The sequence below is a fragment of the Callospermophilus lateralis genome, chromosome 5 (assembly GCF_048772815.1).
Source record: "Callospermophilus lateralis isolate mCalLat2 chromosome 5, mCalLat2.hap1, whole genome shotgun sequence".
NCBI classification, from domain to species: Eukaryota; Metazoa; Chordata; class Mammalia; order Rodentia; family Sciuridae; genus Callospermophilus; species Callospermophilus lateralis.
Window position 1 is genome coordinate 15,870,726 of NC_135309.1, and position 21,318 is coordinate 15,892,043.

General features: G+C 36.9%; 1 protein-coding gene across 7 annotated transcripts in view; it reads right to left on the reverse strand.

The window, feature by feature from the left end:
- The window catches only part of Ranbp17 (RAN binding protein 17), a 298,250-nt gene that overhangs the window by 86,893 nt on the left and 190,039 nt on the right, over window positions 1–21,318 (reverse strand). For all 7 annotated transcript variants that reach the window (XM_076856352.2, XM_076856353.2, XM_076856351.2 and 4 more), the window contains 4 exons: window positions 13,477–13,550; window positions 12,351–12,431; window positions 3,567–3,630; window positions 3,368–3,476 (listed from right to left, as the gene is read on the reverse strand). In XM_076856352.2, the coding sequence (XP_076712467.2) occupies window positions 3,368–3,476; window positions 3,567–3,630; window positions 12,351–12,431; window positions 13,477–13,550 (328 nt within the window). The remainder of the gene's footprint in view (window positions 1–3,367; window positions 3,477–3,566; window positions 3,631–12,350; window positions 12,432–13,476; window positions 13,551–21,318) is intronic.

Sequence of the window (21,318 nt, forward strand, 5' to 3'; positions counted from 1 at the left end):
AGAAGCCAAGAGGTAAGACAGGGCAGTGTGCAGTATGAAAGGCTGTCACTCAGTTACATCTCCCACTTGCCTAAGGTAGCAGATGATTGGGTTTTGCATGCCTGGTTTACACTCTTCAAATATTTATAGACAGTTCTCTTTGCCTCCAGCCCTAGTTGTCATTTAGCCAAGTTATACATACATGGTTCTTTTAATCTTTCCTTAGAAATCAATCCCACTAAGCTCCTTAATCATTCCAGTTGCATTTTCTCTCAACTTTTGGCTGTTTGTCTTTCTGTTGATTTATTCTTTGATATACATGAAAATAATAAGAATGTAGAACATGGAGGGGTTTAGTCACTCTTCCATTTCAAGATTCAATGCCTTGTATGTACAAAATAAAATTATTTATCTTCTTTCCTTTTGTATGATCACATTTTAAAAAATTTGTATTTAAGTTGATGGATCAATCAATACATTGTAAGAGAAAGGAAGAAAAAATATCATCAGTGTTATATTCTCTAAGGATGATACTATCATTGATTGAAACTTCTTCTGTGTCTACAACTGACTGATCTAACCCAAAGTATTCAAATATGGGGAAAGTGGGAATCCAGAGTCTCACACGGTCACACAGACAGGCTTAAATGCCTGCCCTAAGGTTTTGTCTATGTGTATACTTCTCATTTAATTCACCTTAAAAAAAAAAAAACAGGCAAGAATTTTTTTGGACAAGACCCAAAATGTAGGAAACAAAAGCAAAATCAGACAAATGGGATTACCTCAAACTAAAAGGAAGCCATCTACAGAATGGGAGAAAATAGGTCCATCCTATACATCTGACAAAGGGTTCATACCCAGAATATATAAGGAACTCTAAAAACTCAGTAGCAAAAAACAACCTGAATTAAAAATGCACAATTGATCTAAACAGACATTTCTCAAAAGAAGACACCCAAATGACCAACAGACATGAAAAAATGCTTAACATACTAGTTATCAGGAAAATGCAAATCAAAACCACAATGAGATATTACCTCAACATACCAAGAATGACGCCTATAAAAGATTCAAAAATAACAAGTGCTGACGAGGATGTGGAGAAAAGGGGACCCTTTCACATTGTAGGTGGAAATGTAAGTTAGTATAGTCATGATGGAAAACAATAGCGGGGGTTCCTTAAATATTTAAAAACAGAACTATCATATGTATGACCCAGCAATCCTAGAACTGGGTATCTATCCAAAGGAAATGAAATCAGTATGTTGAAGAGACACCTGCCCTCCCACCCTACTGCAGCTCTATTCAAGCCAAGAAAAGGAAACAACCTAAGTGTCCACCAGCTGGTGAATAGATAAAGAAAATGTGGAGGTAGTACGCAATGAAACACTACTCAGCCATAAAAAGAATGAAATCCTTTCATTTATGACAACAAGGATGGAAATGGAGATGGTTTTAAGTGAAATAAGCCAGTCACAGAAAGACTAGTACCATGTAATCGTATTCACATGTGGAACCTAAAAAAATTGGTGTCACAGAATTTGGGAGTAGACTGGTGGTTGGTTACCAGAGGCCGGGGAGAGCTGGGCAGTGGGCAGTGAATGGACAAAGAAATTCTAGTGGCTACTGCACAGGAGAGTGACCACAGATTCCATGGTACACATTTCAGAAAACTGGAAGAAGGATTTTGAAAGTTTTCACCAAAAAAGAAATGATAAATATTTGACAGATATGTTGAGCTGGGAGTGTGGCTTAGCAGTAGAATACTTGCTGAGCATGCACAAGCCCTGGGTTTGATTCCCTGCACTATCACATAAATAAATAAATATAATAAAATATATAAATACAATAAATAAAAATAAAAGAGTTTAACCTGACTTGAACATTACACAGTATATATACGTATTGAAACGTTACGTGGCATCCCTTTAATATAATTTTTGTTTCTATATATCAGTTAAAAATAAGTATAAAAAATTTTAAAATTACAAACATTAAACATTTTACCATTATAAAAATATCACATTAAAGAAAACTTCAAACAATAAGTAGGGAAAAATTACCTATAATCTACAACCCAAAGACAAAATTTAGCATTTTTGTCTGATTTTTTTTTTTTTTTTTTTTTGGTGGTGGTGGGGATCGAACCCAGGGTTTTGTGCATTCAAGGCAAGCACTCCACCAATGGAGCTATATCCCAGCACCCAAATTTAGCATTTTTTAAGTTACAGTTATCATTTTTATAATGAGCCTACTTATAATCCACTTTCTTATCATTTTTTTAAAGAATATACTGTCATCGATGACAGCCATTATGTTGTACAATAGGTCTCTTGAACTTTATTCCTAGCTACCTAAAATTTTATAGCAAAGTTTTGACCAACATCACCCTGCACTGCCTCTCTACTTCCCCAGCCCTTGGTAACTACACCATTCTATCCTCTAACTCTAAGATCAACCCTTTTAGATTCCACACTTGAGTAAGATCATGTAGCATCTGGCTTTATTTTACTTAACATAATGCCCTCCAGATTAATTCACATTGTTGCAAATGGCACTTTGTCTTTATGGTTGAATAGTATTCCGCTGTGTATATATCACACTTTCTTTACCCATTCATCCATTAATGGATGCTTAAGTTCTTTCCCATCTTGGTTACTGTGAAAAGAGCTGCAGAGCATGGGAATGCAAATGTTCCTTCTACATACTGATTTCATTTCCTCTGGACACATACCCAGGAGTGGGAATGCTGGGTCATAATGGCAGTTCTGTTCTTAAATTTTTGAGGAACTTCCATATAGTTTTCCAAAATAGTTATAATAACTTAGCATTTTTGAACAATTTCATTTAAATCTTTTTTGATGCAACTCCCCAGAATATACATGATCATACTATTTGCACTGTATAACACCTTGGCCTTTTACTTAATATTACAACACAAAATTTCATGTACAGCATTTTCTTCAAATCATCATTCTTAACAATTACAGATCATTTCATCAAGTAAGGGGATGTGCCATAATTTTATGATTCCCCACTGTTGGACATTAACATTGTTTTTATTTTTTCTTGAATTTAAATTTTTTACTACAAAAAATCTTCATAAAGCTTTTCCAGGTTTAAGATTATTCCTAGAACTGTAATTTTAAAATCAATGGGCCAAAGGATATACATACAGTAAATTTTGAGGTAAAGAATCAAGGGAAGTGAAGTGAAAAATACCACCTAAGTACAAAGATTTGTCTTTTGGCTGTGATGCTAACCAGTGAATGCTCAAATCTTAGGAAGGCATAAACAATTGTCAGAGATGAAGAATTCTAATAAATCAAATGTTATACCTGCAGAGTCCCACTCTTCTTATTGACTGAGCTGAAACTCTGAACCTTACCTAGATCTACCATCAGAAGGCGAGTGAGGGCTGTGTAGAAGGTTGTTCGGCACCTGAAGTCACTGAGACTGTAACTGTCACTGATGCCAAGAAAGGGGAAGTGTTCATTCTAATGAAAGCAAAAAGCATCCAAAGTTACCAATGCTTGACCTAAACTACCCAGAACATTCTAGTCATTGATTAAGAAATTAAGACTTACCGTGTGGTTCTTCAGCATGAACTTCACAGCATCTATTTTCACAAGTTTTTTTAAAAGGATATAGGTATTAGAAGTTAAGGAATCCAAGGAAATATTTTTGTCTTATCAATATGTAATAAGTCACAAAATAACACCAGACTAAAATGGCATCAATTTGTACTTATGAAGAATAAATATTATTTCAATAGAATTCCTATAGAAACATTTTCATTCTGTTAAGAATGATAATCCATTATTAACCAGTGCAATTACTTTTCCATTTTATACATATTCTAGTTACGGAAAGGAAGAATGAGTTTTATAATTAAGACAAGAACTCCTTTACTATTAAAGTCTTGATAGTAGAAAATTAAAACTGACCCTTTTACATTTTACGTATAACTTGAGAATTTTTTACTTAATGTTATTTCATAATAAAATAATTATAAAATACCCATAAGAGGCTATCAAGGAAGAGAAAATTATTAAATTCTAAGAAACAATGAGCTCAGTCAGCAGAAGGTTAAGATGAGAACATGGCAGGAGGAGAACTAACAGTTCTCAAGTGGAGTGGAAGGTGTTTTTCCTGTTATTCTACCTCACCTTCATAATTAAGCTGTTATTAAGATTATTTATAATTTCCAGTATGTAAAGAAGAAAATAGAAGCTCAGAGAATTGAATTGCTTGCCCAAGATTACACAGCTGTGGGCTGGCAGTGCTGAGATTGAAGCTGAGGCTTAGCTCTGCAGACCTTGCTGTGTCCACTACACCACACTGTACAGCTGAACTCAGAATAATAAATTGAGAAATCATAAAAATTAACATAAGGCTTAAAGAATTTCTAGTGAGATGTGGGTGCCCAGCACATCTACTCAGTGTGCAAACACCTGCTTTCTGTAGTTGTGGGTTTTTACTGTCCCTCGAGCATCCTGCCTTTGTCTATATTCCCACTCATGTCTTTCTGGAAGGCTGGCTCCATTCATGTCACAATGAAAACCCTGGCTCCTTTCCCTCACATCATCTCCAAATACAGAATTCTGTAAACTGTCCTGTACAGTGGCACTGAAAAGTGTAATTCTAAATTTTAGTTGCTCAGGTGTGGGTGTAAGAGAGGAGGAAACCTGGGCTTTGGCTTGATCACATCATCCATCAGCGGGATGAGTCTTGAGTGGTGTACTCAGCCCGAACCTTAGTTTCCATCACCAACAAACAAGGAGGAAACCTATGCTCCAGCGGGCCTTACAGGATTGTTCTGAGGGTCAAAGGATGCAAATGTCTTTGTCAACTGTGTCAGGGCACAGATTTTACAGAATGGATACTATTTGAAAGACTAATTCTCATAATTCCAGGAGATAGGTAGTATCACTTCTATTTTCAGATGCCAAACAAATTAAAAAAAAAAACTTTCTAAAACAAAAACAATTGGTATGATTTAGATTCAAGTCTCTCTGACACCAAGGTGACCATTACAGTTGCACATTAAGCACATCTATGTGGCTCATCTTCATATTAGACTGACAGCTTTCTCAGGGCAGGGCCTGCATCCATGCATTTTTCTCAGTAAGCTGCCCAGTGGGGCTCTTGATGCATGATTTTCTGGCAGGCTGAAGGGCAACAGATCAGATTTGACAGGGAGCAAGTTTTCTCCTGCACTCAAAGATGCAGATTGGATGATTTTTCAAAATCATCAATCACCAAATAGAACTGTCACTCAAGCTTCACTCACTTAAATAGGGGTGGGGATCAATAAACTTAGAAATATCTTAAGTAATTACCAAATAGAAATCTCTTAAAATTGCAAAGTTAAAAGTGACAGGGTCTATGGGTAATACAAATGCTGCCATTAACAGGAATCTTCCTGTCATGCTGTTAATAAACAGCAAGTCATGTTTTGACAATAGAATATTTATGGAAGCAATAAACAGAACATTCACAGGAAGAATCTCATCTGCCAAAGACACATTTTCTGCAGAACTGCATCTGTGCACTTTGTACCAAGGCCAGCTTCACTGCCTTTTAATTATACTCAAAAAAAAAAAAAAATTAAAGAATTTTTACCTTTTTCAATGAAGAAAAAAAAATGAGAATTCATCTGAATATTTGTATTTCCTTAAAGGAATTCAATTCAAAACCAGATATGGTCTTAAGAAGATTTGTGAAAAAGGGCAAACGGACACACTTTTATGATCTTTATGCTTTCATCTTATTCTTCTCTAAGAGACCAGGGCTCTTCTGGTAAATTGTGTCATTTTAATTGGGTAGGAGCACTAGATGGACTCTGGCAAAACCAGGTTAGATTTCAGAGGCCTGCAGCTCCCAGCAGCAAACGTGGCAATGGAGCTAACTACAACAGCCACCGCACTACAAGTCTTAAGTAATGAGAGAGTTAAGCAAAGGTCAGACGTGGAACTTGTAAGTGGTAAAGTCAAGGTTCCTACCCAGGTCTGTCTTAAAGCATAAGCTGTCCTCATGAGGTTCCATCACATTCATTTGATTTTAGAGAGGCTAGTGTTTGTTCCTTCAAAGATCTAACTAGCTCCTTGAAATACAACTAAAACTGGAACTAGGTCCAGAAGAGTCAGGGAAATCTTCTCTTTTAGGAGGAACCAATTAGTTAATAGGACACACATCCAACAGGACATACCACTGTTTGGCTAATACTAACTCACTAATCAAAATTTCCAGAAATTCCTGTCTCCCTGTGGTTATTAAAAACACGGAGAATGGTGAAGATAGTCTTCCTCAGGCTAGCACGACCAATGGAGAAAGGCAAGAAAAGATCAAGAGAATGGCTTATCTTATAGACGCTGAAAATTTGGAAAATCTATATCTTTTGAAGAGTAGGATAACTAAGTCAGGAAGGAAATGGTTTCTTTCTTTCTTTTTTTAAAATATTTTTTAGTTGTAGATGGACACAATACCTTTATTTATCTATCTGTATGTGGTGCTGAGGATTGAACCCAGGGCCTCACACATGCTAGGAGCACTCTACCACTGAGCCACAACTCCAGCCCAGAACTGGTTTCTTAAGTTACAGGAGAACCACACTCTTTACTCTCTACACAGCAGCACAAAGTATAGCTTCAACCCATGGCATGAAACCTTCACTGACATTCACCATATTTCACCCAATCTAAAACACCATCCATGTAAAAGTACCATTATTTTAGGTATATTAAAACTTTAGAAAAAAGATAGTTAAAATACCATCAACTCTAAGACATAGCCTAATTACAAAAGTATTAAAATGTGAAAAGTATATTTGAGAACTGGAATAGTATACTAGATGCTGAGTATAAGCAAGGTAGATAAAAGATGATGAGAAAGAAAATGAAAGAAATATTTAGTAAGCACTAGTGGAGGATTACAACTACTTAAGGTCAGGTTACTAAATCTTTATCAAGAACTGAAACTTTGAAAGGGACCTAATTGTTTATAATGTGCCTAAGAAGGGAGAATGGCTCCCAGTGAGATTCAGTGAGAGGCAAGGGCATCAAAGGAAGGCACATAAATGTCCTTGGTCCAAGTACAGAGCACAAATTGTGGCTGAATGATAAATCAGGAAATTAGTTATAGGAACTCAATGTCAAGTACCATTAAAGGACTCAAATTCAAATCAATAATTTTACTTTGACCTAAGAATCAAATGGAAGTGATTCTGGGCTTTTGGGAAGCAAAATGATCAGATCAACCATACTTGAGGAAGGTAACTGTGTGGAACAAAAATCTGAAGAACTTGGAGAAGGTCTGAATAAGGTTACAGAAGAGGAATAGAGGGGTTACCACATCTGACGCTACCACAGAAGTGAACAGAGGAAGCAGATTATGGGGTGACTTTTCCATGGCTGATAGAAAGTAAATCAACATTTCTTTTGATGAGAAATGTTAACAGAAGTGTGCCTGAGGGATGTGTGCTGCGACTAGTTTTATTTAACATTCTCACAAACCATCTGGAGATGGTGGTACATTCAGCAGAATGAATCCATGCATTTTAACACTATACCACAAAAGCAGAATTATTAGTGTTTTATTACTATCGTCCTGTAACAGACACTCCCGTTTTACTGCCACCCGTTACTGTCATTTCATTCTGGGCCTTTGCTTTGGCTCTCATCCTCTATTCTTTCCTGACCACCATTCATATTCAGGATTCACAATCTCAGTGGTGGAAAGGTCAGGGACATGGTGTGGGTGTCTGGTTTGCACATTACTTGGTTATTTAAAAAATATTAAAGCTAATGGTTTGTACATCAGGAAAACCTAAATAATCTTGAATAAAAGGGCTCCCTTTAAGTAATCATAACACAACACTAGATAACCACACTATTTTTTTATGTGTAAAATTTCAGAAAATAAGTATGCAATTTACTTGTATTAAATTAAAAATAACTACTTTAATAAATTAAACAACTGACTTTGGGTTCTTAGGAAAAACATAGGAAAGGAAGTTTGGAATCAAGAGTCAGGTCTATTAGAATTTAAAACCTGTGAGGGCAGGGTCTGTGTCATATTTGTCCATCTGCACTGTCCTTAGTAATCAAACACTAAGTAATTGCTGAACTGAAAGAGGCCAATAAGAAAAAGTCCATCATTAAGATGTGTATGGAATTAATCTAAAAATCATTATTCTCTTCTCATTCAAGGTAGTATGTAGGCATATCTGGTTACTGCACTTAAAGAAATAAAGCAAAGACAAATGAAGTCAGGAAAGATATGAGGTTGAAAAAAATAAAATCATCATGATGATCAAGTTGCTTTGATAGGAATCGAACCCTGGCTTGCAAAACTCGAAACAACTGAAATAAACTGATAGATTTATAATACATGCAGAAATTTGCCAAATTCCAGTGTAAAGCAACTTAGGAAGAGCCCCAAAGTCTTTGAGTTTGACTGAAGCCAGAGGAAGGAATTCTTTCTTTCCACCACAGGCAGGCAGGCAGGCAGGCAGGCCAGCTTCCCAGGGTGCTAGCTGCACCTTTGCACAGGACCCTGTGCTTAGGAAGGCCTGATCTTGGTTGAATGCTCTGAGGCAGAGGACTTGAAAAACCTTAACTTTCTAACAAGGGACCCACAGGTTTCATTTTGTATTTGGCCCTAAGAATTATGTAAGTGGTTTTGCAATAACAAGAATTACTGAGGTTAGCAGTACTAATAAAGTAAAATCTGAGTTTAGATAAATTCGTGAAATGATGTAGCACCCTTTTTATGGTTTTTTAAAAAAACTTTTTCAGATGTTGGTGAATCTTTATTTTATTCATTTATTTAGATGCGGTGCCAATGCCTCATGCATGCTAGGCATACGCTCTACCACTGAGCCACAACCCCAGCCCTAGAGGGTCTGTTTTTAAAAAGCTAAAGATATTTTGGGTTTTCTCAGTTTTGAGGATTATATAATAAAGGACAACTACCAATAGAGGGCCCGACATCTCATTACTAGATATTTGAAACTCAAAGTAAGACTTTATGTTGCTATAAATTTGAGTAAATAACAGCAGCAATATTGATCAATTATTTAAGAATAACTTCAAATCATGGCTAATGAACAAACAGAATTTTGAATGAAATGCAACATTTTCTTCTCTTTTCCTCAGCATTTAAAATTGGTAATCTGATTACTCTTGTAAAATTCTTATTTTCTTTCCACTCTCCCCAGAAGTTTTCTTATCTCAGTCACTTGAACAATCTCACCCCTTTCCCATTTAGACAGAAATTAGAACTTCAGAGAAGAAAACATTTCAGAGGGCAAGAATTGCCACACGGGGAACTAGGTGCTGTGGAGGGGCTGGCCCAGGACAGAGCGGCTTTAGCTCTGCGTACATCAGAAGGAGCTACTTGGGATAAGGAATTCTTGAAATTTCATCTTGGAAATTTAAAGAGTACGTTAAAAAAAAAAAAAAATCCCAAAATATATTTGCTAAATGTATTATATATACCCTGTAACGAATCTGATAGAAAAATTTAAGTCTTCTCTAAAAAAGAAAATTGAATTTAAAAATTACAATAGTCTTAGCAATTTAGAAAGTTCAAATTCAGCAAATGGCAACTTTGGGTTCAAAGGCAACAGGTTATTTAATTACAACCTGGGAATTCATGGAAAGGCACATTACCGTTTAGGGAACTAGATTACTCTATCTCTAAAAATGTCATGTCTGCCTATTTCTGGTATGGACAAAGTCCTATGAAGAAATGTCTGTGGGAAAAGCACCGGATTTATGCTCAGGGCATGTAATTCAGCTCTTCCCTAATTACTTAGAGGCAGAAATTCTCCAAGTATGGTCAGTTCCTGAGCCTACATCACCTGCCCCTTGTTAACATGTAAATTCTCAGGCCAGGGCCTTACATCTCCAGAAAAAGGAACTCTGGGAGGTGGGGCGGGACAATCTGTCCTGATCAGCACTCACATTTCAATGCTCACTAAAGCTCAAGGCCACTGCTTCAAGGCAACTGAAGACTTTTTAGCAATTCGTAAAAATGAAGATGTTTTGTAATTTCAATTTTGGAACAAGTGATCGGATCAAAGAACACCAAAATTCAGTGATTGGCTTTGGGCACTGTAAATATGAATTCAGTTCACCAGAAGCAGATAAAACAGCAAAACCAAAACAAAATATCTGAAGACATGTACTATAAAGTAATAAGGAACATTTAAAAACTTAAGAAGACAATATGTTTTTCATTTACTTAATAACAATATTTTATACAACATTTTCAATATTAATATACAGATTTTCACTAACAGAAGCCAATAGGTGATCCTTTTTATTTTGCTCAACTTTCCATTGCCGAAGAAGGCTGTCTTAATTTTAACACAGAAATAATGCTTGCTTTAAAATCAAAATATAAAACTATATCATAATGAAGAAATCATTTGGAAACAGCAAAACATATTGGTAACCAGTGACTGCACTGAAATAGATACACCACTCACATATTCCATTATGTAAATGAACTCAAAGATATTTCATGACTGATCAGCTAGAAGGGACATAATGATTTATAATTCAAATAACTGAGCACTGAAATCAAATTGAGCTAATATATATTTCTAAATATGCAAACCTGAAATAATTGTTAAAAAATATAAATCAATGTACCCATGTTGAGATCATTTGTATCCCTTGGTTTAAAATGTTACAGCTTTTAAACTTTTATCTAATAAGTTTTCTGAAAATATGATTTTTTATTAACTTCAAGAAGTACTCAAAAGCAATAAACAGCTTATAAAATAAAAGGTTATAATATTTGGATTAAAGAATATATAAGGGGCATAATATGATAGAAAAAGAATCTTAAATAGCAGATACAAATAAATTAGACATTATGCAAATTATACTAAAAAGAATACAAATCAAATTAATTTTATATTAAATATCAATTTCAACCTAAAAAAACGAGATAAATCTAAACAATAGCTATGTGCTATAAAATAACCAAGACTTCTTTCTAGATAATATGCTCTCCAAGTAATTCATTGTGAAAAGGCCAGAGTTTGCAATACTAGGAAGTACTTATAAACCACTTCATATGTTAGAAATAAAGAGTATTTCAGCATTATTATTAGAAAAAATATATAGGTTGAGATTTTTTTAATAAGAAAAAATACATATCTTAAAAAGCCAAAATGACCACTGGAATTGGGTTGTACATCACTTTCCAGTAAAAAGGAAAAACAGCCTAGACAGGTGTAATTTATCATTTTTCTGATTTAATATCAAAGAAATATATTAAAATAATAAAAAGAATCCTGAAATCCTCAAAATTTGTAGTGATAAATAGCCCTCCCTGTCTTTATTGCATTATACCTACTAACAGAAATATTGCATGGTGGATTTTGCCAGACAAGGACGATTATTTTCCAATAAAAAGTTGCATATTAAATTCCAGCACAAAAGTGGGTGTCTAATACTTTGGAAATCTCTCACGGTTTACCAAGGAACACAATTTTAAACCTAACTAATACAAACATATTCCTGGGATGAACCTATATTAAAGGTTTCCATCCAAAGCTACCCGTTTCCAGAATTTGTCCTCATATTAAAATATCAGCTAATTTTAGTGGTAAACTGAACTAACATTTATTTTTCAAAACACGTATCTGATAGTGAACATGCTAGACAACCTACATGGCTCCTTCTCACTGGAAGAAATATGAGCACAATATCAACTATAATCTAGTGAGAAAAAAAATAATTTCTGGTTTTAGGTTTAAAAAAATCTGCTAGAGAGAGAAATTTAAATATTTAATGTGGTACAGGAAATTGACTCTAGAATAGATAAGAGATTAATTTGGTGATGCCAATAATCAAAGTAGTCAAAAAGCCCATCATTTCTTCCTTTTACTCCTCTGGGCTTTTCGATTAACAAAAATCATGTTTTTTTCCACTGAAAAACAATACAGAGATATTTACTCTTAGATACTCAGTCATTATAAGGTAATATTTTTAGAACATTTCGCTCTTCTTAATATTAGTTATGTGTTTCCTTTTAGAAAATGGTGTGAGAAAGATGGACACATGGCTGACGCTCTCTCTGTAGCCACTCATTACCCTGTGACTATAAACAAAGGTGACGACTTAGGAATCCACATATCCACCTGCATTCAACTAGGACTCTGAATAAAAGCCTCATGGCATACAGCTATCATAAATCTTTAAAAAAACATGCATTGATAGATAATGTTGAATGAAAAGAATTCTTATTTTTAAAAAAACCTACAAAATTATAAAGAAGGAAAATATGTGGCAAATAGAATGCACTTATTAGATTATTAATATGTATTATCAGATGTACAATGAAAAGGATATCCAACAGAAAGGTCATTTAGGAACTGAAGAGTCCTTGAAATTACAGGCTCACATCTTCCCCAGTATTTAAGGTTTGTAACACTAAATACGAAAGAAAAGTTTTAACTTATAAGTAAGATATTTGCTTAAGCAGGGAGAATATAAAAACATACACTTATGTAAGTTAGATGATCTAACTAACAAAACAAAAAACAGGTTGCAATTCTAACAGAACATGTTCTACTCTTTTTATAGCTTATGAAATTTTGTACAGTCAATCCACAATAAACATAGATCTTTAAATGGTGCATAACTCTATAAATTTAGTTTTGTAAATTAAAAAGTGATTTAAGTGTTTTACGGAAGAAATATTAAGTATGTAACCAAAACTAGAGAGTGAAGCAGGAGTCGCAAAGGAAGTCAGATAGAGGCTCATGGTTACTGCTAAAAAATGAGCCATCAGATTGTGGTTTTAAAACTCACTTCTCATGATCACAACTGTTTAGCTGGCTTTGCTCTCTGTAAGCAAAGCAGTGCTATCTACCGGTAAAACAAAGTTTCCAAGTGGAGACACACAATAAACTTAGGCTAAATATACAAAGTTATGTCTGTGACTAGAAACCAGTTAATTCTGCTACGATTATAAAGATAATTCAGGACACTTCTGGTGAACAGGTCTCTTGAGTGTCGCAGGTTCCTATATGAACCAACACACGTCCTACCTTAAGACACCTGAACCTCCCTCACTCAGTGATCCAACTCCCAAAAAACTCTTCAGCTGGTCTTTGAAATTCAGTATTTTATTTTACTACTACTACTACTACTACTACTACTACTAATAATAATAATAATAATTAGAAGAAGAACAAGAACAAGAAGAAGAAAGCTGCTCTGAAGAGTCAGGGCCTGTTATCTTTTTAGACCATATGCTGATGCGGCCTGCTTACAGTAGCAAGGACGCCTTGGAACATTACCGTGTCTTCTGCACAGTGAGTTGTAAATGTGAATGTAATGCTAACATTGTAGGAAAGCAAAATCTTAAAATTTTATTAAAAATTAATATATGTAAAGAGACTAAAATACAGTAAAAGGATCTATGAGGTTTAAAACAACAGAAGAAAAATTAAAAACCAAAATAGAAACTCACATTTTCGTCATGAATGTTTCTAGAACATGGTTGTCATCTGTTATTCCTAATACTTCTGACATACGGGCATATACCTGCATGAAAAATTTGTTTTAAAAAGCTTTATCATTAACATATATTTTCAAAGGAGTATTCAAATTGAACCAGTTGAGATTTAATGCACTGTTGCACCCACACTGAGGCAGGGAGTGGGTGGAAGGAGTAAACCAAAGAGTTTTTAGAAAATTGTAAGTCTAAAATTTATTAACTTTTCCCTTTAAAAGTAACCTCTGATTTGAAATCATTACACACCTGTGCACAAACACACTCACATATCCATTCTATAACCACCACACTCGACTCCTTTTTGCTCAAGTGGAAGAGTGCCCTCTCCCTGACGATGCGGGAGGTATGCAGAAGGCTGGCAAAGGGGATGTTCCTGTCCCTCCAGATTCCAACAGCCCATCAGCTAACTTAGGTAATACACGGCAAGTATCAAAATAAGGACTTCAAAACTAAAAATTAAATTCATAGAAATTCTCCTCAAACATTCCCAAATATAGAAGTAGGTCTTACTTTAATGCTGAAACTGAAATCCCAAGCTCAGGGATTCTCTGTTGCAATACCAGCCTGGGAATCCACTAAGCTTCTGATTAGCGTATGCTGATTTCAGAATTGGGGTGCAACATTCAGTCCCAACCCAAGCCAGCTGAGCTTATAAACAAAGCCCACCTCTAGTGGGAGAATGCCACCAGCAGCCAATGGAACGGCTTCTAGTAGCCTGGCAGAGCTGGAGGTGGGTTGACACCTTTGTACTCCCTGATGCTCTGGTGTGATTCCAGGTTGTCCCTGCCAGACACCAGATGCCTGGGATTTCTCCTCTGCGTTTTGGTCCCCTGTGATTGTGTTCTCCCACCTTCTCCTGATCCGCTGATTTCCTGAGGATGGCACTGTAGATTCCACTCCTGCTTTTTGTTTTTCATATTTAAACACCAGCCTGATAATCTGCCACAGGTCACAAAGGCAACATAATACATAGGGCACCACAAATTTCCCAGTTATAGAATCATGCAGGGGAGAGAAGCTGTTCATCACAGAATCCCCATTTTTAGATTTTTAAACGCTGCTTGAATGAGAAGTTTGCATTCTAGCTTTCAAACTGTGAGCCCTGTGCTGGGAAGGCTCCTGCTCAGTCTGGGAGGGCAAGTGGGAAGGAGGGAGAGGAGAAGAGGAGGGGGAGAAGGACAGAAGGGCACAACAGTGGAGAGAAGCCGGGAGGTGGAGATGGACTTCCACATTTCTGTTCTCCTCAGCTAACTCCTGAGCCCTAAGAAAAGTGTTTCAATGAATACTAATCTGTGACTTTACCCTGGAGAGCTGGCCTTTATCTCTTATAAGACTGGAGCAACTATGGAGCCTCCAAAGATGTTTGCCTCAAAGGGAGAAGCTGGCGACCAGCAATCATCGATGATCAGAAACCTTTAAGCATGAAGGGCTCAGAAGAAGAATGGTTTAAAGAAATGGAAGTTTCCCTTAGTTTGCCATGAATCAAAACTTGTCATAGATAGGAGCATTCAAACTGGGTCCCCTGGAAAACCTTAACTGATATGACGTATGCCACACAGAATCCTTTCCACCTCGCCCCAACCTACCTCATCTTCCACCACCTGCCTCCATCCACCTCAAGCCACAAAGAAATACCGAGGGGTTACTGAGCCTTTCCTGCCATTTCAGATCTCTCTGTCCACAGGCTCTTCATTTTGCCTGGATCAGTCTCCTTGCTCCTGATTCCCATTCCAAAGTCCTTCCCTCTGAGGCCTTACCAGCCCTCCAGGAGTGAGCTGCAGTCCCCTCTCCTCCTCTGTGGTGTGCGTTCACACTGTAACTGCCCCACTACACAGACAGCTCCTGGAGGGTGACACTATCCCTATTCTTTCTGTCCCAACACCTGAGATGTTATTTCATATGATTACTACATGTGTGTTTAATGTGTAAACCAAAAGCCACGGTTTGGATCCACAGGACTATATTATGATGTGAATATTACACAAACAATGAAAAATGAAGATTCATCTTATGAAGCAGATGTTGCATTCTATGAGCAAAACATGAGAACCATAAATTACAAGAGAAAAATAAAAGCAGAGATTAGTTTGTATTGTTATTTTAATCTGTGAATTTCTAATAGCTGATATCTTTGAACTTAATTTTTAGTAAAGTCTTGGTCAAATGACATCTTTCAAGTAAGCTGAGATCTTAAAACCAGACAACAGTGGGGACCTGGCACCCTGCTGTCTGTCCTCTCCTGCCCGCCTTGCTCTTTTCCAAGGCCACAGACTGCGCCCTTATCTCTGGATGGCATTTTAAAGGCACTTTCACTTGACAAAGACGAAAGCATGAATGGATTTGCTCCGACTGGCCCTGTACAGTGAAAGCACTCTCTCCTGGCAGCCATAGGACTGCCTTTACAGACACAGGACATTAACCATGAATTTCACATTGTTGTATGTTGATTTTTTGGAAAGGACATGACTGTAGCATTGTCTCAACTGGCCTATTTTATTTTTATTGTATTTACATCTTCCTTTCTCTGTTATCTCTTGGTTTATTTTCTTGTTTTGGACCATAGGATGACTATCCTATATTTTTGTCAAATCAAATTTTACCTTTTCAAGGCTTTATAAATGATAAATTTTTATGGCAGAACTCACAATTAATCCAAGTTTTCTTTTAACTATGCCACACTGAATAACAAAATGTAATAACTAGAATGTGATTAACATTTAAAACATTTTTAAAGGTGTATCTTTAAAAAACTGATGGTTCCTACCAGAAGCTTTCCTGGTGTGACCCTGGCTGGCATGCAAGAGGGGAAGCTAGGCAGGCAGGTCTGTTGTGCTCTGCTGTCAAAACAGTTTCCTCAAAGCACCGGATTTGAACCAATAACATACTAGAAAAAAACAGTCAACACTGACACATGGCAGTGCTTTAATCCACAATTACCCTGTAACTTGCACCGTTCCTTTTATCATCCATTAGCTTTGATTCCCATTATCCCATCGAGAACTGTGTCAACGCTTTTGTCCTTGGGGACTTCTCTCCACTACTAGGATCTGACAGTCAAGCTTGAGTACTAAACAGGATCATTACCTCTTAAATCCACTTATCTGATCTACTGAATAGTAAATTGAAAAGCTCATTAAGAGCAACAATCTGATTTGTTTTCACGTGTGACAGGGTCATTTAAAATCAATGTATGATTACAGCATTTCTTTTAAAAGACTGTCTCACATTTTCCAAGGCACCTTATCATTCAGAGAACATGCAGATAATATAAAAACATCTCCAATACAATTTAATTAGATCACAGACATAGATAATTTGGGGATGGGAAGTAAATTTGTTCAGTGAGGAAATATCTGCAAAATTCTATATAAAGTATAAGTCAAGGAAAATTTCTGCAGAAAATAATTCTAATGCAAGATTTATAGTCTTTAACATTTTCTACAACTTTTTTTTTTTTTTAATCACTTCACCAAAAATACTTTCTAACGACAGCAAGAAGAAACCCCAGCACAATACCCATTTAAAAGAAGCATACAGGAGCTGGCGTAGGGATGAAAAGAAAAGGAAAAAACCCTCACTTTCACTTCAAGATTCCTACTCTTTTATTTTCAGAATCTTCAAGATAATTTGATTGTAATGAAAAGTAAGCAAAAATCTAAGAAATGCAAGTCCCAGTTGTTAGTCCTTCTGCAGAGGAGGATGGACGCTACAGTGACAGGTACGTGGCTGTGCCGGTGGTCACTGTGCACACAGAGCTACACACCTGCTGGCAAGTCCCCGCTGCCTCACCCCCCTCTCTTTACTCCTCCCTTTACCCCACCTGCTTGTCTTTATTAGACTACAGCTCCCTGCGGGCAGGGGAGGAAGAATGTGGCTGTCCTCCATGTGCACCATGCCTACTGTTTCACAGTGTTTGTTAGGGTTGCACCTGGAAAATGTACATTGCATTCAGTGCCATTTCATTCCTAATTTTATTTATTAACAAAAGGAAAACACCCATAAAAGCATGTTTTTCTTGCTTTGCTTCTAAAGAATTTTTTTCTTGTAAATATATATTTTTTAATATTTATTTTTTAGTTTGTGGCGGACACAACATCTTTGTTTTTTTTTGTATGTGGTGCTGAGGATCGAACCGGGGCCACACACATGCCAGGCGAGCGCGCTACCACTTGAGCCACATCCCCAGCCCTCTTGTAAATATAATATATTTAAAATCCAGCTCCCAAGGAGGGAATAGTAGCAAACTTTCCATTATTTAAAAAGGTGTGGTTTTAATGCTTGCAAGTTCCTGTAGAAAGCCTGTCCCGCAGAGCCAACTGGAAGAGCACTTCTTTAAGTGCTCAGAGCATCCACTGCTGGGAGCTTAGTACGTGTGTGTCTCTCATCACGTGACAGAACGTGACTTTGGAGTACAGCTTTCCCTGTGAATCGGTACCTCCACAATTTCAAGTGTGTGCTCCCTGGGGGTAGGGGAGACATCTGTTTTAGTGGTACTTAAAACGCTGTCTTGATGAACTTAGCAAAGGAAAAATTGAATAGTTTTGGTCGCAAACTTATCTGAATTTCAATTCTGGTTCTGCCAGGAACTAGGTATTGCTTCAAGTCTTTGAATCTTCGTTACTTATCTATCAACAGGAATAATAACCATATATTTCATACTCTATGGGTTTCTAGAAAAATTAAATGATAATGGTTCCTAGCATTTAGTAGTTACTACAAATGCTAGGCTCCCCTCTGTCCCCTTTCATGAACCCTTCTGCACAGCAAGGTGCTAAACTGTCTACTAATACCTTTTTAAGGCAAGGCCCTTCAGATAAAAAATAACAGGAAGGTAGGAAGTGCTTCTCCTGCAGCCATTCACATAGCAGAAAGATAACAATCAAAACCAAAACCTTGAAATGTGCATTAATAACTGGAATCTTTATGTGTTCAATGAACACATTCTAGTCTTAGAAACTGTATTCATTAAAGGCACAGAGCACATGCTTCAAAATTTCATGATACGAAACCCAAATTCTTTCTACTTTTAAATGGTTATTGCCTTAGAAGCTAAAAAAAAAAAAAAAAAAAAAAAAAAAAATCACCCACTTTCAACAATCACTCATCTGTCCAGCTCTTGATATAGAGAAGATGTTGTCAGAAATGTAAGAAATCATCACTACAGACTTGAGAAGATGTGTTCCTAAAAAACTGTTTTAATACATTTGTTCTCTTATCTCTTATTTTCTTACAAATGTTCTTATAAATTTCAGAAGACAACTTGAACGTGTGTACAATGTTTCAGTGATCCAATACATTCTCTAACTTCTGAGCCAATTGAATGAGAAATATTGTCTGTGCCTTTGCAGGTAGCTTCAGTGAGTTTATACGGTGCTCACAAGGAGGCAGATAAGCCAGTGGGCAAACACACACACACACACACACACACACACTCACGCACGAACAATTCCGAATTGTAAGTTTAATTTAATAAGGAATAAAACATGTGCTGTGATAATTTTCAAAATTGCTTTCTTTTTCCAATCCTAATCCTTGGTCTTGGGTATCTGTAGCACTGCTTCTGATGTTCTGGTTATAACTCTGAAGAAACTAATTATGTCAATCCTTAAATTTGAAGTAGATTACAGAACTGGGAAACCCAGAATATTAGTTCCTAAAGGTTGTATGGATATATAATGACAGTCACTGAAATTCAATAACAGCCCTCTATGAAATGTACTCAAAAGCACCACATGAAACAAATTAAAAAGAACAATGAATCTCTCATTCTGTGCAAATAAGAAAATAAGAGAAAACAGTGGTTCTATAGGTTTTCATAAGAGCTGTTATAATGAATTAAGATTTTGGATAATGAATTTTCAGAAAATTACAGCAGCTTAATACCCTTAGGCCTTCTATAAATGTTTAAGATGTTGTAACTTCTCAAAGAGCTTTAGTGCACTGTAAACAGGCTCAGTGCAGAAAATCAGCAGTGCTGTGGAATCAGCAACCAGGCAATGCACCATTGGGTGCTCTATCTCCACAGAACCAGCTTCTTCTCAAAAACTCACATCAAATAATACAAAGTTGATACCATGACCCCTCAAATTGTTGTGAATTTAAAGTAGTACTTCAATCTATTAAAATGACTGACCAATTCAGGTTTTAGGTTAAAACCAGTTTGGTTGTCATTTGGTAAAACAAAACCCATCACTGGAAAGGACCCAGTACAATGGAAGCATTGACAGTCCTCAGGAAGAGAATTTAGGAATTGGGCATGAAATCCGTTATTATGAGTAAGAAAGCAATTTGCATATTTTTGTCCTAGGCTTCTGGTATCCTTGAGGCCAATTCAGTACTTTCTAGAAGAAAGACTTCATTAAAGCAAAAGGTGTTGGTAGCAGTGGTAGAAGGAGGGGTATAAGAAGAAGCTAACAGAGCATTACATGACTTGGAAGTTAAGATACTGAGTTCTCATTAATATCTGAAGCAGAAAAAAACATGAACTTCACAATGAACTGATCACCACATCGAGAGAATGGATGGCACAAACATCATTGCTGCATACTAAATACACAAACTTAGTGACACGGCATAGATTCAAATTAATCGTGGCTGCCAATTTTTCCATATCATTTAAGATAACATTACTAAATACAGAACTAAAATTAGGAATAAAAATCTTTTGCTAGAAATTAATTTTTAAAAAATCACAATTTATATTGGAACCCAATAGCAAAAGGCAAGGAATCTGCTCACTTGGTGGAATATCGAGTGGCATCAGATAAAAAAAAGCTGGCTATGGAAGGAGAAAATAAATATGAACATCAAATTTTCATTTCAATTAGAATAGCTGAACCCGCCATCTGTGGTGGCCATCTTGCTGAGGGGACATGTACCTAACAAATCTCTTAAGAGGCATTCCCAATCTGCTTGAATCAGCTATTGTATAAGAAAACTTGGAGCGACCACTTTGGCCTCACATTTCCTTCGCTCCACATCCTATGGCACAAAGCAGGAACTCAGCAGGCTGGGGTGCAGGGCTGCCTGCTGCTGGTGATAATCCCCTCTCCCAGTAGGGGCCTCCACTGATGCATGGCTAAGAACATGCTTCCTCTTTTGCTTGCACCCCAGTGGGGTTTCCATTCCTGACTTGGGCCCAAATCCAGACTGCTAAGGACAGTGGAAAAGTTAGAGGGGTCCAGATGCTGCCAGAGATATTTCTGGGGTAGTTTCTAAATAGTCATTTATTAGAGAAGTACAGGTGTAATGTGAAAACCAGCAAGACTGGTGATTTTGGAGAGACTCTTTCCCTGCCACCCCCAGCCAGATCGAGGGTCTAACTACCACCTGTTCAACAGAAGCTGGCCCATAGCCCCATTTTCCTTCAGGGAGCCACTGACTACGGATCTTCACCAGCATGAACCTAATGCCTCCCGACAGGCCTTCACCAGCCAAGAGGGACCTGGGTCGAGTGCACCAGTTATTGGTCACAGGATACACAGCCCATAGAAAGACTCCCGTGGTGCAACCAGCTGAAAGCCAACCAGAGAGGATGGAGAATGTGCATTTGTCCTGACACAGCTTTGCTCCTGCCGGCTGCCAACTCACTCCATGTCTGGGGCCAGGCTTCTGTTAGACTAGTCTTCTGTGGATGAAGCCATGGTAAAGCCCTGAGTGTATATATTATCTTCCCAAGCCCATTAAAAGAGAAGCTAAAGATGGCTATGACACAAGGCTATTGGGACGGTTTAAACCCCTTTGTAGACGGGTTTAAGATCATGGTTTGAAGGGACATTCCAGGATCTTAAAGAACTA